At 46.1% G+C, this 26,524-nt stretch overlaps 1 protein-coding gene across 1 annotated transcript in view; it reads left to right on the top strand.

The window, feature by feature from the left end:
- The window catches only part of DRD3 (dopamine receptor D3), a 39,100-nt gene extending 13,186 nt beyond the window's left edge, over positions 1 to 25,914 (top strand). The window contains exons 3-8 of the mRNA XM_044255057.1: positions 4,086 to 4,198; positions 13,385 to 13,527; positions 20,540 to 20,736; positions 21,802 to 21,879; positions 24,187 to 24,532; positions 25,706 to 25,914. Coding sequence (XP_044110992.1) covers positions 4,086 to 4,198; positions 13,385 to 13,527; positions 20,540 to 20,736; positions 21,802 to 21,879; positions 24,187 to 24,532; positions 25,706 to 25,902 — 1,074 coding nt within the window. The 3' untranslated portion in view covers positions 25,903 to 25,914. The remainder of the gene's footprint in view (positions 1 to 4,085; positions 4,199 to 13,384; positions 13,528 to 20,539; positions 20,737 to 21,801; positions 21,880 to 24,186; positions 24,533 to 25,705) is intronic.
- Positions 25,915 to 26,524: the final 610 nt, after the last annotated feature.

The following is a 26,524-nucleotide window of genomic DNA, read 5'->3' as shown; positions in this document are numbered from 1 at the left end:
TTTAGGAGAAAGGTAAAATCATGTCTCTAAAGAGGCTTAAATCCATCAGATTTTGTTTTTGCTTTTTTTTTTTTTGCCTTAATTTCAAAACTTGCTTTCCCTTTTATGTTCCCCCCACACTTTGTCCTTACCTCACCATCAGCACTTTTCCCATTGTATCGTAGTTATTTTCTTGGTTTCTCCCTCCTGGGCCCTCAGTTCACCCACACCCACTCATATATTTGTCCCCCTTACGTGCTCACACTGTATGCTGAAGCCCTGGGGTTCCAAAACAGGTTTCATTTATCTCAGTATACTCCCCCAGGCAAAGTACCAGGCCCTCAGTAAATATGGGCTGTGTGGTAGGACGGGCCAGTGCCAGCTCTCATCCCTCCTACGATGGTAGGATTGAGTGGACCTGTGTGCTTCCCAGCAGGGGCACAGCAAGATACTGACGCGGATGGAGTAATTGTTAAGATTAAGGGTTTGAAATTCCAGCTTCTTTTGCCAGCTACGTGTCCTTGGGCAAATCACACAACCATTCTCAGTCTCCATTTCTGTACCGATAAATTAGAAACACTATTTCCCTCATTAGGTTGCTGTGAGACCATTGTGAGAGTTACTTAGGCGTGGTCATGGCCCTTCGCAGCTCTACTGATGGCTTACTCTTATTTACTTGATGTGGAGGACTCCAGTAAAAAAATAAATAAAGTAAAACGAGTATTTCCACTGCACATCCACCAATTAAAGACTTATTTTAAGGAGTAAGACCCAGGGAAGCCTAAGTGACAGCACCTTAGTGGGAATTACTTCAATCCACTGGTCAGCATGGGGTTTTTTTTGACACTTAGCTGAGATCAAGGAGAATGGGGATTTTGAAGGCAGAATTAGAGACAGGAAAAGAGGCCAGCCAGAATGGGTGGGGGGTGGGGCGCACAAGAGAAGTCAGAGGACAGCTTGAAGGGCTTTGGCCACGAGGGGCTTAAAAAGCAAGAGAGCAAAAAAACTGCCCAGTGTGTGCTTTCACTAGACCCCACGGCCGGCAGCCACCCCTGTCTTTTGCACTATTTTTGGAACCCTGTGAGAGAGGCGATCGAAAAGAGGGTGCCTGTTTCCGAGAAGGGTGGTGATGCCGTTTGTTATACAAGAATCCTTGATGAGCATATGGTTTTCTCCCTTCCCCTTGTGTCAGCCCAACTCCCATCCTTTTCCAGCACCTGGTCCCTCCTGACCTGATGCTCCCCTAGAACAGCACAGGTTGTGACCTGCATTCCTGTGCACTGCCTGCGTCTGCTGACTGTACCACCCCGGGTGGGGTTCTGACCCTCTCCCAGTTTTTGTCCCTTTCTCTACCATGAAAACAGTAGCCATCTCTCATAGGATGATAAGCACCAATAGAAGTCATGTGCATCAAGTGCTTCGCAGAACATCAAGACTTAGTAAGCATCCAATAAATGTTAACTATCAGTATTAATACAGATTTTGTCAGAGACCATTCACTCTTCCAGAATATATTTGCATGGTAGGTCCTGCTCTAGGAGCCAGGGATGTGGCAGCAAACAAGTCAAAATCCCTGCTCCCACAGAATTAACTAACAGTCATTTACTTTCCTATCAGATAAGTGTATAATTTGTCCCCAAAAAGCTTTATGAGCCCATACAGTAAAAAACAAATTCAGTTTTCAGGATCTAAAGTTTCAAAGCTGTAGAAATTCCTGAAATAGGTCACGTGGGCCAGTGACCCACATAAGGTAAGTTCTCAATAAACATTAGATTGTATTCATAATGTTAGGCCCTCATGATGATCTCTGGTTATTTTATTTAAGAATGCCTTGCTCCTCAGTTATCATATACATTCTTCAAGGACAGGGCCAGAAGTATATATTTTTAAAGATTTTATTTACCTATTTGAGATAGAGCAAGAGTGAGAAAGAGCGAGCGTGTGCACAAGCAGAGGGGAAAGCCGGCTCTCCACTAAGCAGGGAGCCCGAAGTGGGGCTCGATCCCAGGACTCTGGGATCATGACCTGAGCCAAAGGCAGACACTTAACCAACTGAGCCACCCGAAATACACCCCCAAAACACATTCTTAAAACCTCTTAAAACACATAACAGATGCTTCCTCTATAAACAAGTATTAGGGGCTTCACAACTACTTGCTAAACGAATGAATGAATGAACGAACGAACAAATAAACATCCAGCACACACTGGAGTTTGCTGTTGTAACTATCCTCTCTCACCTACATTTTCACCCCAGCTCACAGACACAAACAGGCATTTACAACTTTACAAAACAAAAAGTGGACTTTACCCAATTTAAGACATATATTGCATAGGAGACATATGTTAAAATGAGATTTAATACACAAAATTCAAAGCTTCTGCAAGAAGCTTTTGCAGCATACAAGCATCCTGTGGACTGAGAAAAACATCCCTTATTCTCCTGGCTCCCGTAAATCAACTGTTGTGACCCTACAGCCCCATTTTCATGAGTTTCTCATTCTCAGAATTCCTATCAGTGCATATTAGGCTTTATTTCTATAAAGCCAATGGCTGAACTAAAAAAAAAAAGCAAATCCACAACCTAACGAACAAAAACAAGGGGTTTTGTTCTCCTTCGCTAGTTTGAACTTGGCATCGTTGCTTTTAGACAAAATATCTTTGGTCGGGGTTTCTCAAAATAGAGTCTGGAGGTGACCAAATATAGGGGTAAAATGGGATGCTGGAAAGAAATAAATCGAAGAGGAAAGAAGCGGTTTGGGGAGGGAGGCTTTCCGAACCTTCCTTTAGTGGGATCAACCAGGAACGAATGGGAAGGGGACCCCTCCGGGCAACAAGAATCTCGGGTGACCAAAACCAACCAGAGCAACATCTCCACCTTTACGCAGTCTCCCATCTTCCCTCGAGAAGCTACTGTAGAGGTTTCTGTAGAGGTTTCTGGACCCATTTTCACTCTCCCTCCGCTTGCCAGCCACCGGGGATGTCACACGCCCCCAGCGGCAGCCAGGACACCAAGCCTCACGGGATTCTCCTCAAGAACCACGGTCCCCACGGACAGGAAGCTGGCAGGTGCCCCAAAAAGCCTCAGGGCTCACAGATGGACTTTACGGACACTCTGAAAGTGACCGTCTCCCTGACACAACTCTCCGGTTTGATTAGGTTATGTAAGAAAAAAAAATTAAAACAAAACAGAAATGTGCTACAATCTAAATTAAATTGCCTCAATTCCTGACTCTCGGTAAGCATTAGCGAGAGAAGATTCAGAGCCTGGAACCCACGTGTAAATGCGTGAGGTCAGGACTGTCCTCCCTGGTGCTGTGAGTGGACAAGAGGACCTGCGCCCCTTTCCAATGCCCTGCACCCACCTTTCCGCCCACCTCCTGGGCACTGAAGCCGGGGTGTTCAAGGCGGGCATGCTGGCACAGACTGATTTCACATAGGCTCTTACCGATACCATTCCAGAATGCGTCCCAGCTTTAAAACAGAAGCCAGATAGATTTTCATTTTAGAGGTAAGTTTTGTGGAAAACATGTCCTCAGCGTATTCTCTGGGTATAGGGTAGGCGCTCCACTGTGCGGAAGGCTTCAGAAAGGTGGACTGGGCACAGGGCACACATCCGGCTCTCACCCAGGCTCTCTCACTACCTGTTGGACGTCTATGGGCCCATTGTTTAACCGCGATGAGCTTTAGTTTCCTCCTGAGGTTGAACTTGATCTGTAATTCTCAAACCCTGGTGAAAGGGCGTGCGGGTGGGGGGCTCTGGGGCGGGGAGGGAGTGGAGGGGGGGTATTTAAAAATGAAAATTCATCGGCTCTTGATTCAGAGATTCTGACTCAGTTGGCCTAGGGAAGCCTTCGGAAATGTGTGTCATTGCTGAGCATCCCACTGTTGGCCACACTTTGAGAAACACTGGACGAATTCCAGCTCTAATGTTCTCGCGTTCTGTGAATTTGTCCTTTCTTGGGTGACCATCTTGGGCTGCCTGCCCTTGGCAACAACGATGCCAAGAACAGGGAAGGTAGGTCGTATGTACAGGGGAGCCTCGGGAAGGCAGCCGAGATGACTGGGTCGCGTGGGACACTGACCGCCTTGTCTCTGCCGCTCAGGTGACAGGTGGAGTCTGGAACTTCAGCCGCGTTTGCTGTGATGTATTTGTCACCCTGGACGTCATGATGTGTACGGCCAGCATCCTGAACCTCTGCGCCATCAGCATCGACAGGTAGGGCTGGGATTTCCCTGTGGGTGGGTCTCCGCTGCCAGGCGGCATGGGACACCAGCCTGGGGAAGCCGCTCCTGCTGTTTGGGGCATCCGGGCTTTGCGTTTGAGGGCACTGGGGTCCCTGCCAAGTGGAACTCAGCCACCATCTTCTTCTCGCTCTTTTTCTTTTAAACTATGATCTGCAGAAGAGAAGAAACTCCAGTGACAGGAGAAAAACAATCATCCCATAAGCTTTCCTAGGCTCTCCTTCCTCCCAGAGCCCTAGAGAGAATTCTGGCTTTACCTTTTCACCATCCTTTGGGGGCCTTGGTGATTCCTAATTGAGAGTAAAGGGGGACGGGGTCAAGGACAGAAGGGAAGCTGACAAGAGTTGGGAGGAAAATTTCCTGTTATTATTTTTTGTGTGGGGGGGGTGTTTTGTTTTGTTTTGTTTTTGGTGACGTGGGGGAAGAAGGGAGGGAAAAGAGGAAGAAAAAGAGGAATGAGAAAAGCGTGGGAAGATCTGCAAGGAAGGGAGAGAGGAGAGACGTGGATGGGGGGAAGGGCAATTTTAGCAAGTATGGCTGTGATTTAGTTATTTGTTTGTTTGTCTGTTTGTTTCCTTCATAGAGGTTAAACCAAACAAATAAACAATGATGTCTCTTTAGAATAGCTTTTCGGTTGCTGGAGTGAGTGGATCTCTGTGATTGTGACTCAGATGCGGGGACGTTCCACCCAAGTGGCATCGCTTTCCATCCCGAAGAACAGGGTGCCCTGGCCCTGGGCACTTCTGTTCCTCACTTTTCCTCTTGTCCACCTTTTCTCTCTCCTCCGCCCTTTTTCTCCCAGCAGCTCCATCCATCCCCTCCTTAGCTTGAACAGGGGAGCCCAAACATGGTCTTCTAGTCATTGAGAAGTGACCCCACTGTGCTCAGGCTCTGACAGGCACTCACTCGTTCCATCTCTACAACAACTGACCCGCTACTATTGGCTTCACTTCCAACTTCTGAGGGGAATTAAGGAATTGACCTAAAGACACACCCCTTGTATGGAGCGGTGTCAGCATTGGAATTCATGTCTATCTGACTCCAAGTTCATAATCCTGGGCTTTGTGCTAAGCCCCCTGAAATCTCCAGCTACACCCTTGAGATCTCCCCTGAGTTTCAAACCATATTACCACCTAGATGGCTGACTGGCTCCTCAAAATCTTAAAAGCCAAACCATCAAAGCACCAAACCGTCATCTCTTCTTGGCAGCATCATTGCCTTACAATCTCAGGTTTTGTCCCCTTCCTCTTTCTTGGTGTTTCCTAATTGGGAGTAATTAGGAATGGCTTGACGGCTTCTAGACTTCATTTTTTGCCATCCCCTCCCCCCCGCCCGCCCTATTTCCCTTTCTTAGTATGCCTGCTTATTTTATGTTCCTATGACCTGTCAGCAGACTTCTGCCACAGTCTCCTAACTGGTCCTACATCACTCTCTCAGAATCATTTCCCCAGGACTAAAGTCTAAATGCCCATTGCCCTCCCCCTAACTCTTCAGCGTCTCCTTGGCCTGCAGAGTAAATATCAGAATTACCTTCACACCTAGGAGTCAAAGTTCTCTGCCCTATGGCCTCAGTCTATCTTTTCAATCTCATCTCTTTCTGGGTTGCCCCACATCCCTCTCTTGCTTCACGGTCTGCCGCACCTGCCCCTTGTCCCACAAAGCCCTTGCAAATTTCTACAGCTTGATTCCGTCACCCCTGAATTCTCATGGTGCTTTCTCTGTAACTATCTCAAGACATCTCCAGTCTGCCTTTAACAAGAGGTCCTAGAGCAGGTCCTCCTTGTTTCCCAGGGTTTGACCTTTGCAGGACCAGGGCCTTTGCCCTCTCTACCAACAGCCTAAAGTCACTTTCATGTGCTGATGTGGGAATCTTGAACAATAACCAAAGGATGGACCCGAAAACCCCGCCCTCTAGTGATATACTGCAGGCGAATCAGTCAACCGATAGTCTTTTGACTTTTACCACTCGAGAAGCAGTTGGTTGCCTCCAGCTGAGAAGGAGAATTAAAGAACGCGTCCATAAGGCTGGGACTCGTACCATTAAAGAATGTGTTTAAAAATAAAGGGAGATAGTCGCATGATTCCATAAATACCCCCCAAAACATTGAATTGTACACTTTAAGTGAATGAAGTGTGCAATACGTGAATTGTATCTTGATAAAGCTGTTTTAAAATGAAGGGATAGTTAGGGATTTTATAACATATTTAGCTCTCTGAGAATAGAACTCTGCTTAGAACATGTAAGATTTTTGTGTGATTTTTGGACACTTAGTACCTAAATATATAAGTGATATAAGAAGCAGATGGCCTCTGGTTTGCTTATCCTCACCTCTCCTACCCCAAACCCAGACAGTAGTCCTAGCTCCTTATCACCTGTGAGTCTCCCTGCCGTGCCAGTTATAGACACTGAATGAAGAATTTTAAGCGGCACTGAGTGGTCCCGGCCTGAAGGTAGCCAGTGTTCAGAGTGCAAATACGCACCTTCAGAAAGAACACGAGTGAGTGGGTGAAGATCAGCCTTGGAGCTCCCAGGAGAGGCTGTGGGGCAGCCCCCTCCTTGCCTCCTGGTTCCCAGCCCTCCTCTCTACCCTCTGGAGATGGTGCCTCTGCTCTCCACCCACACACACTCACACGCGTGGGGCTGGCTGGTGGGGCCGGCAGGCGAGGCTGTGCCCAGCACATGCGTTTGGGAACTGAATTCAGCCAGCATTTCTTTGCAGACCTCGAGGTGGTCAGGAGAGGGTGAGTCTTTCCAACTGCACCTTTCCATGGGCGGCAGCCACGCCTGACCTACGCTTCTATTTCCCATCACCACCAAAAGAGTAAACCTCATATTGGCTTCCATCCCCTCGAGGAAAAGCCCCAGAATGCATTGCCCTCACTACCTGAAATCTGGGGAACAAGCTCTGCCTTACACCCCAGTGGGGAAGGATGCTTTCTTCTTGGCTTGTATGTCGCATGAACCCAATCCTCACAAAACCTCAAGACGGAGCCTCTCCTCTGTTCTAGGAAGGAAAATCGGCCTTGGAAAAGCGGTCTCCATCATCCTTCAGGGCCGTGTGCAGTACACAGCATTAAATTCTGTTCATGAGATGCCAAATAGCTGGTCAACTCATTAAAAATGCAGTCATTCATGCAGACCTTTGGTCTGCACACAATGCTACTCACCAGTCTGACAAACTTGACCAAATGGATTCAGCATTTTTTTGGCCATGAAGCCTTGATATGTACTAACAGGGTAGTAAGAGCTTGGAAAGGAAACGAAATGATAAAAAGAGGTTTGAAAGCAAGTAATACTATTGTCATTAGATTCTTAGGCATAGCCCTGGATGCTTGGATTAATGCTGCCTTTTCTTTTTTAAAAAAGCACCAGCCCCTCTTCCCCCCACCCCCCTTGGCTCCTTGCCTCCCCAGGGGGCCGGCCCCCTCCCCCAGCATCCAGGGTCAGAACTAGCTTCGGGCAGAAGGCTGAGAAAGTGTCAGAGGAGGAGGACACGTTCTGAGCGGTGAGAATTAGAGTCCTCCGCTAGGGGCCCGGGAATAATGCAACCAAATTCATTCACCAGGGAGTTCTTTAAGTGGCTCTCAAATGGCACCCATCACACAGGCAAGCCTCCGCGTCTTTGCAGCAAGCACAATAGGTACCAGATGAGTCACAGGCACCTTGGATTTTTCGTTTGCATCTAAATAAGCACTTTATATTTGCAAAGGGCTTTCCAGTCATTTGCAAAAAGCTTTCTCCTTCAACAATTCCAGGAGGGGAGTCCACAGAACTAAAGATTTATTGAGCCCCCTGTCTGACCAAAGAAAAGGTGATGAAAAGCAGCCCTCACAGAGCTCTGGGGCTCATTAAACCCAGGCAGGGAGTTAGACTCAGGCCCTCCCACCCAGGCCAGCCTCTCTCCTCCCCCACCACCAGCGTCCTGCAGGAGCACCCACGTGAGTCCCGCACACGCGCACGCACACACGCACACCTCCCAGCCTAGGATAGGGCTTCAGGTGGAGGTCACGGTTCCGCCAGGACCCTGAGACTTTCAGTAGAGTGACAAGCCGAAACCCATCACAGGGATCATTTATGCAGAACGCGTTTGTGCAGAAATGTTACCTGCTGGAGGGGCTCCCACAGCCCATTACACAGGTCTGGGACTGAAACAGGTGTCTCCTGACTCCCCCATGGTCGCAGTAGGAATGGGGCACCAAGAGCGAGCCCCTGGCCACACCAGCATCTGCCACTGTAGATGCTATGTCCTTGGAGTCAAGGAAGTGTATTTCCTATGTCTTCAGTAACCTGGGTCCTCCAGGCTAATCTGAATTTGCATGAGTCTAAAAACAGAAGCCCATCCAAGAGCTACCATCTCCATAGCATGTACCATGGGCCAAGCTAAGAGCTTTTCATTCTTTGTAACCCTCACAGCACCCCCAGCAAGACAGGGGAACTATCCTCATTTTACAAGTGAAGGGTCTGAGGCTAGACGGTGCCCAGATCACACCTCTGGTAGGTGCGGGAGTAAGAAAGAATACAGTCACCCTTTCTTCTGTAGCACGCTGCCTGACTCAGGCGCACCTACCACACTCTGGGCCTCAAGTTTGGGAGCCCCCACTGCCTGGCTGCAAAACCTGGCTCTACCCACTGATAGAGATAATCACAGATACACTGGTCTAGCACAATAATAAGACAGTAATAATACTAGGGGTTTTTTTGAATGCTTAATAGGTACCAGGCATCGTACTAAAAGTCTTCACAGAGATAATCTTATTCAATGTCCCTAAGAGCCCTATCCCGCTGCATCATTACCCTCAATGCACAGATAAGGAAATTGAGTCTCAGGGCAGCCAAATTCTGGCCCAAGGCCACGCAGTTAAATGTTAAGAACTGGGATTCAGACACGAAATCAGTCTGCTTCCAACCTCCACGGGCTTAACAACCTTGCAGGCTGCCAGTGCTCTGGCCAGGCCAGAGAGAGCCCGGTGAACCAGGAGCCCCCAGCAGAGGAGGCAAGGGAGCGAGAGGGGGGGCGCGTGGGGTGGAACAGCGCGGGGAGCGCAGCGGCGGGACCTGGGAGGCCCAGCCCCGCCCTCGCGGCAGACGGTCACCTGCGGCTCGTTCCGGAGGAGACCAGAGGCGGAGTGGCCTGCCTGGGTGCGGATTCAGGGTCCCCGCAGGCCTCCGGTACCCCGCCGGGCCGAGCCTTCCCTTCCTGCCTCCCCCACAGGGCCGCGGGAGCCAGCAGGTGAGCCGTGAACTTCTCACCCGGCGGCGCTGGCAGCTCTCGCTGCATTAGGGTGCCCTCCGCTGGCTAGTTCCGGAACGGCACCTACGGCTCTGACCCCGCGGCTGGCTCCCGGGCGGGGAAAATCCTGCGTGTGGGCGATTTCCGGGTGGGGGGGCTCGTTTATTCCAAAAGTTTAATCGTGTTCAGAAAACAATACGAAAAAAAAATTAGAACGTAACAGTAGTAAGTGTAGTTTCATCTCTCACTTCTTACCCAAGTTATCAAGAAATTTTTTGACAGAAATTTTCCTTAATTCAGACTTTTCGCAAATTTGCCGGATAGTAAGATGCCCTGGCTTGTTCAAAATGCAAATGCACATTTCTGGGTTCCACTCTGGAAGTGCTTAATTAGAATAGCCAGGGACGTGGCCTGGAAATCCGTATTTTAACAGGACCGTCCCCCCACCCCGCCCCACCCCGTACTTGATAGAATCAAACTAACTGAGGAAGTTTCTGGGAATCCAAAGTACTCTCAAATAGAAACCACCTTTAATGCCACCTGCCCTGAGGAAGCCCTTGTCCCCCACAAGTCCTCAGAGACTTGACAGTGCCCTTGAGAGAGAGTGGGGGGCACACAGGAGAGACACAGGCCTCAGTGGGGGGGGGACACCTGGCTCTTCTACCAGCTTTGGAACCTTGAGTTCATCAAGCAACCTCTCTCTGTCTCCGATTCCGCCTCTATAAAATGGAGCCAGGGGGCACCTGGTGGCTCAGTCCTTATGTATCTGCCTTCGGCTCAGGTCATGATCCAAGGTCCTGGGATCTAGCTCCCTGGTCTGTGTGAAGCCTGTTTCTCCCTTTTCCATTCCCCCTGTTTGTGTTCCCTCTCTCACTGTATCTCTCTCTGTGTCAATTAAAAAAATAAAATCCTTTAAAAAATAAACAAATGAAGTAAAATGGAGCCAGTATTGCCTACCCTGACTGAATTAACGGGAGCTTCCAGGGAGTTGCTGAACATTATTAACATGTACCTAGGACAATGTGCTCAGTGGCAGGCTTACGGCAGCTCATGAAGACTAGCAAGGGCTGCAAGGCAAAATTTTAGGAACTGATTGAGCCAGGTATTAAACCTTTGGTGTAGCTTGAAATGGGCAACAGTGGGAGTATTTGCACCATGAAGATTGACAGATGGTACCAGTTAGGGCTGTTTTCTCCTGAAGACCAGTTGTGAGCTATTGAGCAGCACACCACGAATGTATGGGGCAGTCAGCGTCTTTTAAACGAAATGACATTAAGTAAATAGAAGGCTGGGCACAGCTGCAGGTCCGGAGAGAAGGAAGTGGGTCATACCTTTCCTTCCCATCTCCCAGTGGCTGTTTGGTCACCATAGCCATTTGGGTTCAAGGCTCAGCCTCTCTTCCAAGGCGCCTCAGGGATCCCTGCTAGGGGCCAGACAGATCTGACTCCAAGCCCCAGCCCACTGACCCAGCAGAGTTCAAAGTACCGAGAAGAGTAAGAAGCCTAGAGGAACACCAGGTACGACTTGCCCACTCCTTGATCGCCAGGTTAGGGACTCAAGAGAGGATTTACAATGTTTGTGCCTCAGAAGAGGGGAACCGAGATCTCACAGGCCGCCGCTGGGATGGATAGTGGGATCTTAATCTGAGCTTATTAAATAAGGACCTCTGTTTCTCCCTCTTGAGAAAGAAGCCACCTCTGCCCCATGTCATGCTACCAAGGCCTACTCTCACAGAGTCCGCCTCCATCTCCTCCCTCAGAGCTGCTTTTGTGGGAATACAATTGCTAACACATCAACTCTAAGGCCAGGTGCACAAGAGGTGAAGATTTCGGCAGGCATGTGTGCCCAACCCCTCCAGCCCAGGGTATGTTCTTCCCTTCCTCAGCCCCAAGCCTTGAGGGACCCAAGAGGAACTAAGGAGGATCCTGCTCTGAATCTGGCCTCTGGCTTCCCTGGACAAGGAGAAAACAAAGAAAACTTGAGCCTTTGTAGACACAGCTACCCACACTAGAGTCCTTGAGCTTGGCTAAGATTCGAATTGTCCTCTTTTGTAGGTCTTCAGGATTCACAAGGCAAGCAATCAACAGCTTCTTACTACTTGTGGTGTGCAAGGACCTCTGAGGATTACCAAGGCTACAGCATGATTTGAGTCATCAAGTAACAGATCATACTTGGGAACTCTGTCTCTCCACCCTGAGACAGTTGTCTCATTATTCAACTTGCCCAGTGCCTTTTAAGGGCTTCCCTGATTAAGCCAGGTCCACGCAGGATAATCTCCCTTTTGATTCACTCAGTCTATTTATTGATTAGTAATCTAATCACAGCAGTGATAGCACTTGATATTCTCAAGTTCAGCCTCCATTCAGTGTGAGGAATAGTACAGGGCAGTCATCTTGAAGACTGTCTTAGAATTCTGCCTTTCTCAGACAATTACCATATGATCTCCCTGATATGAGGAAGTTGAGAGGCAACATGGGGGCTTTGGGGGATAGGAAAAGAATAAACGAAACAAGATAGGATCAGGAGGGAGACAAACCATAAGAGACTCTTAATCTCACAAAACAAACTGAGGGTTGTGGGGGGCGGCGGGGGGAGGGTGGTTGCATTATGGACAGTGGGGAGGGTATGTGCTATGGTGAGTGCTGTGAAGTGTGAACCTGGCAATTCACAGACCTGAATTAGCCCCAGTACCCCTGGGGCTAATAATACATTATATGTTAATTTTAAAAATTTAAAAAAAAAAAAATTCTGCCTTTCTCAAGCAGTTTCCTGCTGGGGGGCCCAGGATGGGGAGGACATGATGAAATCTACTTTTAGAGTCTGGCGGCAGGGACCAGCCGGGAGGCTGTGGCCATCGCAGAGAGCAGCTGGTAGGAAAGAGATGCATGAATAAATGGGGAAGATGTCATGAGTAGATGTACGGGACCAGCAATCTTTCAGCTCAGTAGCTAGAAATGTGTGAGAGGAGTTATCCCAGAAAAGACAATGTCCTATAACACAAAGAACTGTGCATTGACCGTGGAAAGCCATGTGTTGTAGACCCAATGTTGGTGGCTCCCCCAAATTTGTATGTTGAAATCCTACCCCCCAAAGTGTTGGTATTAAGAAGTGGGACCTTTGGGTGATGATGAGGTCATGAGGGTAGAACCCTCATGAATGAGATCAGTGCCCATAGAAAAGAGACCCAGGAGCTCCTTCACCCATCTTGCCATGTGATACCCCCATGAGAAAATAGCCATCTATGAACAAGGAAGTGGGCCCTCCCCAGACATCAAATCTGCCAGTGCCTTGATCTTGGACCTCACAGCCGTCTGAACCATGAGAAATAAATGTTTGTTGTTTAAGCCTCCGAGTCGCTGGTATTTTTGATGGAGCCACCTGAATGGACTCAGAGAGCATGAAAACTGGGTTTTGAAATAAGTCTTCACTAGATATTACTCATCTCTATTTTTAAAATCTCTGCCACTTGGAATAGTTGTCACTAGGAGGGGTAGAATTTATATTAGGATACAAGCAGGGGTAAACATCCTCTTTGGGCCCAGTTCTATCATTATCTGAAATACTGTGGGAGAAAGTAAAGGCACACAGACCAGCACCCAGGGTCTTGGGGGTTCGGGTATATGAGTACAAGTTTTAGGTACTTTGCCAGAGGCCTCAACCACCTCTGGCAAAGGGGCCTGCTAGTGGCCCAGTCTGTTGTTTTACTAACTATATTCTTCTTTCCCCCTCTCCCTGTTTAGGGAGTTCTTCATCTCTCTTAGCGCACCCTTTCTCCATTTTCACTCAAATACCCTTTCTTTCTCCAACGAAACTCTTCTTCTCCTGCCACATGTAGCACCTCTTTGGTTCTCTAGGAACCTCTGTCCACTTTTGGAATGATTCCTCCATCCCTTCTCATCATGGCCATCCCTTCCCGCTTCCTTTCCCAGGTACACCGCGGTGGTCATGCCGGTTCGCTATCAACACGGCACGGGACAGAGCTCCTGTCGGCGCGTGGCCCTCATGATCACAGCTGTCTGGGTGTTGGCCTTTGCTGTCTCCTGCCCTCTCCTCTTTGGCCTCAACACCACAGGTAACAGTGATGGCCCCTCTTACCGACACCCATGGGATTCACGGCACACTTGAGTGACCGTGAGTGCTTCTGAGCCTGGAAATTTCTTACCCGGATCGGCATACCTCATAATCAAATAAGGATTCCACAGATTGCAAAGCTTTGGGTTTTGATTCAAGAACAAAGCAGAACCTCATCAATTATTAGCACATAAATTTCTTCCCCGGTTAGTGAAAAATCTGGCCTCTCCTTGCTTTGAAAGAAATGTCATTGTACTTGTGGGAAGCGAGGGGCCAGTTAAAAAAATTAAACTATATTAATAATTCAGGTGAGATTTGCTAATGAAAAGATGACAACACATAATAGACTTACAATGCAAAATAACACTATAAAAGCCCTCAAATGGGATATATATTTCTAATTTTGTACTAAACAAAAATCACTTCTGGCATTTGGGAACTAGTATCCCTAAATTACTGAAGAGTGTATTTCTTCTATCTTAATATACAGAAGTTCTGGCCATGAATTCTGGCACATGGTATATCTTCTACTGGATGGATGGACAGACAGATGGGTGGATGGATGGACATATGGATTAACAATGTGAATATCTGAGATGCTTGGTTTTTTAGACATAAGACATCAATCCAAATTTACACCTCATATGGAACAATGCCTTCTTTGGCTGTTCCATGTACATCTTTCAGCCTCAGGAATTTCCCGTGTTGAATGAAAACTACTGTAAGCACATATAATGAAGTTATCACGAGTATTTGTGGAGAACTAATGGAGTCATGTTCCAGTATTCATCTGGATTTGTTTAATGCCTACTATCTTCCAAGGTCATTAGTTTCTGGTGTAGATGTACAAGTCACACAGCTGTGTATTTATATGTATACAGATATTATATGTAACACATTGCATGTAAATATTGGCAAATCCTAACTTATGAATAGTCATCAAAGAGTCATTTGCTGCCCAACGAGTCAAAAGTCAAAACACATTTGGGAAGACAGAGAGAGGCTCTGGAGTCAGAAAAGTTACATTCAAACTTCAGTTCTGCTACTTACCAGCTGTGTTCCTGGAACAAGCTACTTAACTTTTCTAAGTTTTCTTATTGATAACTTTGGGATAATAATACACTGAAGAATATACTTGAGCAAGTTAATTTCCAGCATTTTTTATATGCCCACCCCTGCATGTAAGACCAACAACTTCATTTCTAAAACCGCATGTTGTGTTTGAACTCTTTATAATATATGCCGCATTAAGGTATGTATCTTACGGTCTTTACTCACTACCTTCAGGGCTGTAACGAGACCATGTATATCTTTACATGTGACTCAGGAGATTTTTTCAAAGCAAATTTCAGCTCTAAATACTGTTCACTTTAATCACTGACTAAAATCTGATGCTACGTGTGACATAATTCCACTGTACTTGCTTCATAGAGCTTTCTTCTGATTAAATGAGGAGTAAATTGGAATAACACAAGTTGACCAACCAAACACAGACCATGCACTCAAGGTCAGGTTTCTTTGTCTGCCACATTGAAGGGTAGTTGAGTCATCCAGCGAATATTTGCCTAGTTAACTCAGGGAGTTCCTAAAATATAATGTTACCACCATGTTCGCATTTACCCTTTACCATTTGTTACTTTGTTGTTTTCCCTGAATAACACTATATACACACAAACAGGGTTGTGGACACACACATACTCCCCAAAGCAACATCCCCTAACACAACTCTTAAAAGGCTGCCTGGTATTGAAATGCTATTTTTGGTGGGTGTTGAATACGCTTTTTGGGTTTGTCTGCTAACTAAGCCACCTTCTGTATCTTAGTTTCTATACGAACACACATTAGTCTAAATTGGACTCCGTAGTATGAGACTCACTACCACGAGTAGACCACAGCACCGCGTACTCCTGGCCAGCAGCAAATCCCCACCAGCTTTCAGTCTGTGGAGGGCCTCCTCTTATTTATTCTGGGAGGTTGGCAGGGGCTGTTGTACTCATGCACACACACACACACACACACACACCCTAGTAACAGTTAAAAACAGTCTCAAAATCTGACATTAGACCGAGTTCCCAGTTAATGTCAACATCTAAAGTGAAGATGAATGATGAGCTAATTGCAGTGTTGTTGCCACCAGTGAGATCATTATTATTCCAGAAACAAAACTCAGAAAACTGTCTTTCCAAAAGGATTTTCAAATATAGAATTGAGAAGGCAAAAAATGCCTGTGGCTTAGCATGTACACTCTCTCTTCTCTCTCATCTCTTTCAATCTCTCTCTTACTTGAAAGATGTACATGATTTATTCTAGCACGACTTTTTCTCAGTCATTTATTGATTTACTTACTTACTTACTTACTTATTGTAGCAATCTCTATCCCCAACATGGGACTTGAACTCACAACCCCAAGATCATGTTCTTCTGACTGAGCCAACCAGGGGCTCCCCCTCTCTTACTTTTAAGTTTATTAATAAGATTAATTAGTAAGCCCTCCATTTATTCATGTATAGCCTCCAAGTGTCGGGTCCTTTGTAAAGTCCAGTGGATATTGGCTACTGCTATTGTTGTGATTATTGTGTTAGAAAAGGTTTCTGTGCGTCAAAATTTAACGAGGCACCTGCTCCAAGAAAGTCTGAGCAGCAGCCGTTCTGCTGGTGATTATAAAGGCCAGTGACCTCGTCCTAGAACACAGTTCAGGGAACTGGTGAGCAGAACTCAAGGCAAGGAAGCCCAACCGTCCTCCTCTGCCTCAGTCTGACCTTCACAGTACGGCTTCATTATCTTGATGGATGTGGGTTCCATCTATAAGGAAGTTCCTAAGTTCACATGAAAGCCCAATATAAATGACTTCTCTCAGCCATTTGTTTCTACTCACCCTGCAAAAAGTAGAGGAGAAAAGGGCAGGAAAATGCCAATGACGCCTGATATTGGAAGTAGCTGGATTTCCACTAAGCTGTGCAACACAAAAGAACTTTCTGGCAGAGCCCTTCTTAATGAAATGAGCTGCCCTATGGGATTGTGAATTATCAGACAACAAAAGGCAGAAAAAAGTTGAACTTCAGTTTCCTTCATCTCGGCATTGTTCTTACTGTCCAAGAAAAGGGCAACGTGAATTTCTGGAAATGCATGTAAGGCAGGACCTTCGGTCAAGGTTGGGGGTGCCAAGGTTGGCACAAGGAGTGCCAAGGTTGGGGGGCCTGGCTGATCAGTGTTGCCCCAGCTCCCAGCAGGGACCCAGCAGTCTAGCTAAACACCCCATCATTGACAGCATGGAGTACTGGTGCCAGAGGAAACTCTAAAAGTCCCTGAATGGGCAGCCCGATCCTTTCGTTTCACAGACACAAGACTTATAGTCTTAATTTTCCTTTGAAACAAGGAAATGGAGGAGTACTATCTAGATTTGAGCAACAGAATCCCTCACCTGGCTTTCAGAGCACTGGAGCTGGTGGAAGCCGGGTTGACAAAAGAAAGTTAAGAGAATAACAGGCTCATCCTGAATTCAGATGCATCAGGCTCTCCTGTCTCTGGGAACAGGGTGAAGACAAATCCTTCCATGAGCTTTAAGCTCATGAAACTGTTGAGTCAACCTGCTTTTGGCCTCGCCCTTCGCTTCACTGTGGGACTCAAGTTCCCAGGCTAGTCCACAAAGCCTCTCCCACCCCTTTGTGGAGCCAGGGATTTTGTCACCCAGCATGGTACCTGGAACACAGTAGGTGCTCCATAAACTTTGGTTGAATGAGTAAGTGGTTGAGTTCTTCTTAACATCCTTTGTTCCTTCAGTGTTAAGACTAGTTAGCCTAAACATCCAACATTTCAGAGAATGAGGCGTGACCCTCTGGTTTTCCCCACTGTCTTCCAGCCAGCGGCTGCTTATGTGCTCATTTGTCCGTTTGTCTCCTCTATTCGTCATTCTTGTATTCATCCCATAGCTACTGTACTAGTAGCACAGTACTGTTTGGGTTAAATAATCAAGACAAGGCAGCTCATCTCCCGGGGCAGGGGGCCTCATTGCCTTCATCACCTCATCTGGGACTCAGCGGAGAGAAGCTTTCCAGAATTGCTACCCTGCCGACAGGACACATGGGAAGTGGGAGTCCCAGTGGGAGCCGGGGCAGGCCCTCACTCACTGGCTACCAGCCTCCTGGGTCACTTTACCCACCGCCAGACCTCTCAGGACTTTGTGGCCTGGAGAAATTGTGGGAGAGACCACAGAGCTGGATCTAAGGACGGGCAGCAGTTGACTCAGATAAGAGAGGAAGAAAGGGATGACTGTGCAGGCTCAGTGATTGCGAAATAGCTCTGTGTTCTCTCTTCACTCTGTCTCATGTGTTTGCTTTTGATATTTTAATGGAAAAATAAATACTTGCCCATGATAAAACGGAAGGTATGGGGATCCATAGACACACATATAGGTAGGTCTCCCTTCTACCCTAGATCATTACCTGCCCTGTGACCCTCCCTAGAAGCAAACACTAATAATCGTAAAGATAATGCTTGAAACAAGTATGCATACACACACGCGTGTGTGTGCATGTGCCGGTGTATCCACTTTCTACACAAATGGAAGCATACTATACCCGCTTTTGCTCCTGGCTTTTTAAAAGTAGGCATGAGTACCCTTGGGTATGAAGGAGCACACTCGTTGTGATAAGCACTGGGGGTCCGTTGTATGTCAGTGACGAATCACTAAATTCTACACCTGAAACTAATGTTACACTGGACCTTAACTAACTTGAATTTAAATAAAAACTTGGGAAAAAAAAAGTCAGAGTTAATATATAAAATCTAAAGGTCAGCTTCCCAGAACCCCGAGGAGGGTACAGAAGGGTCGAAGGTACATCTGGAGGGACAAATGGGACCAACCCCGAACACCAGCAATGGTAACCAGACAAATAGTGGGAGAGCATCTATCCCTGTTCCCCTTCTCACTAGCAAAAGGTGCTCAGACCTCTCCTCACAGGAGGTGTTTAAGTCACGGTCAGATGCTGACCCCAGATGAGCTGATTTCAGGAAGAGGGTTGATCACTGCCTACATGAGTCCTGATAGGTTCAGAAAGACCAGCATCTGCCACCCTGTCCCACCTCCAACCCTGTCTCCCCCAGAACACCAGAAAATGTCCATCTGGTGACCACTGCTCGAAGTTTTATAAGCCATTTCCTAAAGGATGCTGACACAGACTTGGCGAAACGATATTAATTTTTCCTGAATTTTACCCTCCTCCCAAAAGGATCAAAACCCTTGGGAGCAGCTCCTCAAGATCCTCGTGTGAGTGCTCTCATTAAAATGCCTCACTGAGAATGGAGTACACTTTTTTCTTAAATGATTAGCTGTTGCTCCTCTCCCTCCTCTGCAGATAGTTTTCTTTGTAAGTCTCTTTAAGGTTTTCATTCCAAATGATACCTTGCCTTTTACGTTCAAACATCTCAGAGGAGGTATATTATACATAGTTCATAGTAAAGAATAAATAGTAATAATAATAGCTACCATTTTCCCTCATTTAATCTCACAACCCCTCCAGGAGACCTTATTTTTATCCTCCTTTTCAGATAATGAAGCTGAAGGCTGGCGTAGTTAAGCCATGTGCCCCAGAGTTAGTAAATGGCAGACCTGGGTCTCCCACCCCAGACCAAGCCTCTGCCTATCTCAGAAGACCAAAATGCAGAATGAGGGCCCCATGTGGCTGGCTGCGGCCCTCTCCTTACTAGCTCGCTTCTGCGGCTATATTCTCCAAGGCCAGATCTGGGGTTGCTGAGAATCCCCTACCCTTTATGAAGAGTGGTTGGGTGTCCCAATAGCTGTTGCTGACAGTGCTGGCCTCCCAGTGATAGAGGGGGGCCAGTTATCATGGTAGAGGGAGGTGAATCAAAATCACAGAAAGAACGTTGGTTTTAAGGTCAGAATGACTGGAGAAACAGATCCAGGCTGGGCCCCTGTCAGACTGTGTGGGGTGCTGGGCCATGTATTGAACCTTTCTGAGACTTAACCTGCTTATCTGAGAATAGAGTCAGTAATAACCCCTGTGCCACAGTAATTAGGTGAGATGATATGCATCAAGTCCTTGGCACACCATCTGGAAGATACTTGTTTTCTTCTCTTTTCTCTTCCAGACGAGGCACATTACAGGCCTTATTCTGGGCATTGAAGGAATTTTAACACCTGGTAGCAAAAAAGGCAAAACTACAGGGACTTTCTAACGTGTAGGGACAGGTGCATTTCAGGACATAAAGCAGGGACGAAGGTGCTCCTCATTTCACATTGTCCACAGTGACAATCTCCCTAACAGCCCTCTCCCCATCCTACTCCTGACCAGTCCTGAGATTCCCTAAAAAGTAGAATTTCCCGTCTTCAGACCCAACCTGCCCTGGACCTCAGGTTCAAATCGGAGCTCTGGCATTCTCAACAAATGCTCCCACACCAGCAGGCGCTTTTCTGGGGAGCTGCCTCACTCCCGGGAACCTCTGCCCTGCTGCTCTCTGACACTCTCCCCAGGCTCCCAGGCCACATTCCTCCGTGACACTGAACACAGCGTTCAGGAAGACCGCCTGTCTGTCTAGACTGAGCCCTTCAACGGCAGACATGTTTGTAGTCCCAGTGTGGAGAGTGTCTGGCATGTAATCGCTGGGTAATTTTCTTTTTAAGGGAACTGTGAGAAGCACAAAGATGAATTGGACCTTCTCCCTTCAGGGAACTGACAACATAATATCCCCGTCCCCACAACTTAACAAGCAGCCGCATGGGCTAACCACAGAGAAGAGGCAAGGCAAGGGCTGTGGGACACAGAGGAAGGAGGAGCTGCTTCTGACTGAGGAGCTGGTGAAAGCCGCCACAAACGAGGCACATGTGACCTAAGACTCAGTGAGGGGGGAGGTGGGCCCAGCACCCTTGCTTCCCTATGTTCTGTGTGGATTAAATGGTCGAGACACCACACATGGTATGGGGCCATTTTGTGTGCTCCCCATTGATGTCTCATATTGGCAAACTGCTTTGCTTTCTCCTTTTCTCTCACTCACAGGAGACCCCAGTGTCTGCTCCATCTCCAACCCTGATTTTGTCATCTACTCTTCAGTGGTGTCCTTCTACCTGCCCTTTGGAGTGACTGTCCTCGTCTACACCAGGATCTACATGGTGCTGAGACAGAGGAGACGGAAACGGATCCTCACTCGACAGAACAGTCAGTGCATCAGTGTCAGACCCGGCTTCCCTCAACAGGTAAGCCCATCGGAGGGGCAGAGGGAGAACAGTGCCCGACCCTGTAGCTTCCTAGCCTTGTGTCCAGAAGTCCTTGTTTCTGCTCGTGCTGCCACATCGGAGACACACATATCATACCCACCTTCGAATCTGCTCGTATTGGCTCTGCTTTAGAGTAGGAAATCGAATCCAGAAAGTGCATTGTGAGTCTTCCCTAGAGCTCACATTACTTGGACAGGTGATAGGATAGTTTCTGGATGTCTTCTGCTTTCCATCGAAGTTCTTCATTGCCCCCAAATGCCCAATGGTACAAGTGTCACATCGATCGGCAGCAGTAGGGTGGCAGCTGTCCCGTGTATTGCTGGTAGGTCCCAGGATTGGCTTCTGAGCAGACCACTTATTCCAAGAATCACTGGGGCCCATAGAAAGCTCTTTTTCTTACTAGATGTGTCTCTGTGTCAAGGGGCTGACCAGCTGAGGAAAGGGAGTGCTGATGATATGTTATTGGGCCTTTCAAGGCTCTGAAAAGGAGCTGCTTCAGCACTGACCTTCCATTTGCTTTGATCTGGAAAGTCGGCTCATCCCCGTGTCCAGCGCATGCTTGCCATCTGCTAGGGAAGGGACAGCAGGAATATTATACAGCATCTGCCTTCATGGAGTTTAGAATCTAGACAAGCAGATAGAGAACCCCTCTACCCAAAGTTAACTAACAGCCCCAGGAAGTTTGTGGTTTGAGATGAAGACAATTAAGCACCGAAATAGAAGTGCCATGGAGGTTATGAGAGAAAAGTTCAATATGCTCAGGAATTGGCTTCATAAACAGAGTGAGAACTGAATTTGATGTTGAAGGGAGGTCCAGTGCAGATGCCCAGATGAACCTTTAATGACCTGAGTAAGAGTCAGTCTCTCAAAATTGAAGTTCCCACAGTTTGGATAGAACAAGAATATTGGTTCCCATGAAATAGGAGGTAAGGACCTGAAGCTAAGGATATGGACAAACATTGAGGATATTTGAAACATTATCATCTATATGGTTCATCCAAGGAGACCTTACCCTACAACTGTCTCTCCTTCAACCCACCCTAGTCTTCCTGTCTGAGGCTGCACCCCATTCGGCAGTTTTCAATAAGGGACAGATTTCCATCAGATGCCACTGGACAAATGGTAAGTAAGCCATGTATTTGGTTACAGGAGAAATATAAGATACCTTTTCTCAACACTCTGACTTGACTTGCTTCCACTTTCACCACAGAATGGAATGGTCCCAATGTTTTACTTGTATCTCTTGTATATAACAAATATGAAATCCTGATTTGAGCTTCAGAATAAGAATCACCAAGTGATCTACAGAAAGCATATCACTCTTGAGCTAGATCTCAATGACTGGAACCAGTGACACTTGGACATGGTATGAAAATGCCATCTAGAGTCACCTGGCTAAAAGGAATAGGGTGTCAATGAAACACACATGGGCAGAGCCAAGAAAAACACAGAAGAGAGGCTAATGTGAGACTTTCAAGTGTCCTATTTCCCACTATATAAGGGGGAAAACCAAGACAATTTCATGGTCACCCTTATCCTTATCCTTTCAAGGATTCAAGCCAGCCCTGCCCCACCCCCACACAAGCTGAGTGCAGAATGGCAGCGTTAGAAGATCAATATTCCTCTCCCTGAACTCCAAGCCAATATTAGGAATAAAATTTTAAGAACTCATTCTGAGTTTTGTCCCATCTCTGTACAGCCAATTAACCATTTTTTATAGTCCTGGTGTAGCAGTTAGAGAGTCTTACTGTAAATAATTTTTTTAATAGTTAAGAATGTTCAAGTTGCCTACAGCAGATCTAAGGTCTGAGGAGGCTCCAAGCCCAAAAGGAGAAAAGTGGAGACTACTAAAGAGAGAATAGAGAAGCAAGAGACTGGCATTGCCAGGAGTTTGGAGAAATTGGTCTGTCCTACCATCTGGGAGTGGAGGGTTCTGCCAGACAGACCCAAAGAATCCAGTGTTTCTTCATGCCCATCATGAAGGTAGTGATGAGGGTTTACAGAGAGCTGAAAAATACACTCACCAATATACAATCTGGGAAGGATCACTTGAAGCTCTGTGATTTCTTGAACTAAGGAGAGAATAATGAGCATTCTTGGCTGTTGACACTAACATATAGAAAAAAGAATTTACTGGAAGGATACTAAGTAGCTCAGACTCAGTGAGAAGGTTGGAGAATAACTTCAGATGATGCTGTTCATGCCTAAGGAAGAACCACGTTGGAAGACCTGGGACTCATATCACTGCTAGACAAATTCGCAAGTGTCCCTGCTTCACCAGCTCCAGTTCAAGGTCTTTGGTGCAAATTTCTAATTGGCTGGGCTTAGTTTATGTGCCAGAGCTCTAGATGTCTAGTAAGGATGTGTGGAGAGTGAATATATGACTTTTATAGCTTCAGTAATGGGAGCTAAAGGGTCCTGCCTGCTACTCGAGATTGATATAGTGTCTTGATTCTTCAAACAGGGAAAGAAGTTTAGATGTTGAGCACACACACATCCCCACCAAATAACCAGAAATGTCCACATACTCTCAGGGTCTATCCAACCTAAGCCAAAATTTCCCAACTTCTTTTCTGTTTTACAAATGAGGTTCAGAGGTATTTAATTAACTTGCCCAAGGGTCCTTCTAATAAGTAGGAAAGCTGAGGTGAAAATCCTGGGTTTTCTTATCTTTTCTTTCTTTCTTTCTTTTTCACTTTTTATTATGGAAATTTTCAAAAATAAAAAAAGCAGAAATACAACTAACTCAGGGCCAATTAACTCATGCAACTAACTCATGGCCAATCTTATTTCATTTCATCTGCTCTCCCCCTTACACTCATCCATGCCCATTGGATTCTTATGAAGCAGATCTCAAACATCATAACATTTCAGCAAAAATATTTCTGTAAGACTCTCTAAGGAAGATTTTATAAAATGTATGACCATAATACATAACCCTAAGCAAATAAATAACTTCCTATTATCATTAAATATCCAGTCAGTGTTCACATTATTCCAATTGTCCTACAAGTCTTTCATAGTTTATTTGATTCGAAATTCAAATAAGACCCATACTTTGCAACTGGTAAATGCGATTGTTGTTGTTGTTGCCATTTATTTGTTGAAAAAAACTGAGTCATTTGTCTAACAGAGTTTCCCACATTCCAGATTTTGTGATTTACCTCTTAGTAGCATCATTTCATATGTTCCTCTGTATATCCAGCTCATTCTAACTCAAAAAGGCCAAGCTATACTCCTATACTACCCTCCTCAAGGGGCCATTGTGATTTTCAAATGTTCTATATCTGGTAGGTATTTTTTAGTTGTGAAGTCAGAAGCAGATTTCATGTACCTTAACTTTTCATGATCCCACACTCTCAGATGTGCTCTCCGGAGGTTTCACAGAATGATTTCCTCTAACTTCTTTGCATGCCCTTTCCTTTTCAGGAACATGCAGAAGATAAACAGTGTCCCCAAAAATGTCAGGATCCTCTCTTGTCCCACCTACAGCCACTCTCCCCTAGTCAGGCACACATGGAGCTGAAGCGTTACTACAGCATCTGCCAAGATACTGCCTTGGGGCGACCCGGATTCCAAGAGGCTGGGGGAGAGTTGAAAAGGGAGGGGAGGACTCGGAACTCCCTCAGCCCCACCATGGCACCCAAGCTCAGCTTAGAGGTTCGAAAACTCAGTAATGGCAGGTTGTCGACATCTTTAAAGCTGGGGCCCTTGCAGCCTCGTGGAGTGCCACTTCGGGAGAAGAAGGCAACTCAGATGCTGGCAATCGTGCTTGGTGAGTTTGGATCATGTTGAGTTGGGTTGAGTTGGGTTGAGTTGGGTTGAATTTGGTTGGGTTAGGTTGAGTTTGTTGAAGCTGGCAGAGGGTACTAAGGAAACACATTTGTCAGAAATGGAAATTCAATAATGGTAATATTTATAAATGCTTGCAATACAATTGAGAAGGGTTTGTGTAACAATGTTAACTCTGGGGAAAATTCAGAAGACCTGGGCTGAAATTATGAAATATAAAATTGAACATGTGACCTAACTGAATTGCATTTATTCATTGTGTTTGTTGTCTATCCTGTGAAATTAAAATGGATAAATCAAATAATAAATAAGATAATAATTCAATAAAAGTGTCTGACATATATTGGATATTTAATAAAGGCTTACTTATTCTAAAATATTAAGTGAAAAAATAAGGATGCAAAAAACTGCTGTCATATGGTGTGATAACTTCTAGATTATTTCAAAGACAGAGAAAGAAAAACATGAAAATTAATTCACCAAGATGTCAAAAGTGATTGTCTTTGAGTGGTGGGTGGTTATTTTTCTTCTTTCTACTTTTCTGTATTTACCAAGTTTTCCATAATGTACAAAATCAGGGTTCATTTTTATAGAAAAATAGAAAATGTATTTAAAGAGAAAAAGTTGATAAATCACAGATAGCATGTAGAGTTAGTGAAGGCAATTCATCTTATTCACTGCCATTGACAAACCTTCCTTTCTCATGTCTCAGGGACTTTATGAGGATACCTGGATGTAATTTCAACAGCAGGAAACGTCAGTCATGTCTTTAAGGTCCTCTTCCCTGTCAGTGCCTAGGGTCATGTCTTGCACGGCTAGACATTAAATAAATATTTAAATTGAACTGAGAAGTAGAAAAGACTAGTAAAGAGCTACCTAAATATCAAACTAGAAAAGTTGATTTAGGAACAAAGGCCTGAGATGAATCAAAGATGTAAACATGTAATTTTCTCATCCAAAAAGAAAAGAAAAGAAAGAAAGAAAAATGAGGTGGTAAATCACACCTCCTTCATAGGGTTGGTGTAAAAATTAAAGGGGCATGTACAATTCCAGCATGGTGGCTGGCACAAAGCAAACAACTGTGAGTCATTTTCATGTTATAACATAAGGAGTAAGCAAACCCCTGACCCAGTTTCTCTCTTCTTTTGCAACCCAGGGGCCTTCATTGTCTGCTGGCTGCCCTTCTTTTTGACCCACGTTCTCAATACTCACTGCCAAGCCTGCCATGTGTCCCCAGAGCTTTACAGTGCCACCACGTGGCTGGGCTACGTGAACAGTGCCCTCAACCCCGTGATCTATACCACCTTCAATGTCGAGTTCCGTAAAGCCTTCCTCAAGATCCTGTCTTGCTGAAGGAGAGGAGAATGGACTCCCTGTGCCCACCCTTAGCTGACAGGCCATCAGGCCATCGACCAGGGCCCGCTCAGAAAGACAGTGCTGTGTTCTGTGGCGTGAGATAGGAAGAAGACTCCCGGAGCCAGGACCTCCCTGAGTGGCAGGTTTAACCAACTGCTTCTTCCTAAACAGAATGTTCTACCTCCCCAGCTAAAATCTGACTCCATCCTGGCAATCTTCAAGTGGTTGGGAGGTCCCTGAGTGACAAGCAATAATTCAGAAAGAAGCTCGTAAAACATGACTCTATACACACATACACACACACACACACACACATACACACACACACACACACACACAATTGTCATCAAGGCATGATTCATCACAGTGATGGAAAAATGAACAGATATAATTGTCAACTCGCCAGGGGTCCTTGAAATCTCAGCCAGTAAACCATTGCAGAATAGCTAGTCTCTCTTCCTTCAAGCCTCTACTTAAACCAACAGGCTGACCTTGTGCAGTTGTGGGCCTATACCCTTGTGGTCATTCCTTTTGTTTGCTGTATGCTGAATTATAAGGGCACCTTATTCTCTGTAGAATCTGGCTAAAGCTGATGAGGGAAATTCCTCACCCGTGGGAG

Source organism: Neovison vison, chromosome 6 (genome assembly GCF_020171115.1).
Source record: "Neovison vison isolate M4711 chromosome 6, ASM_NN_V1, whole genome shotgun sequence".
Taxonomy (NCBI): Eukaryota; Metazoa; Chordata; class Mammalia; order Carnivora; family Mustelidae; genus Neogale; species Neogale vison.
The sequence above is the reverse complement of the archived record's forward strand: the minus strand, read 5'-3'. Positions and strand labels throughout refer to the sequence as shown.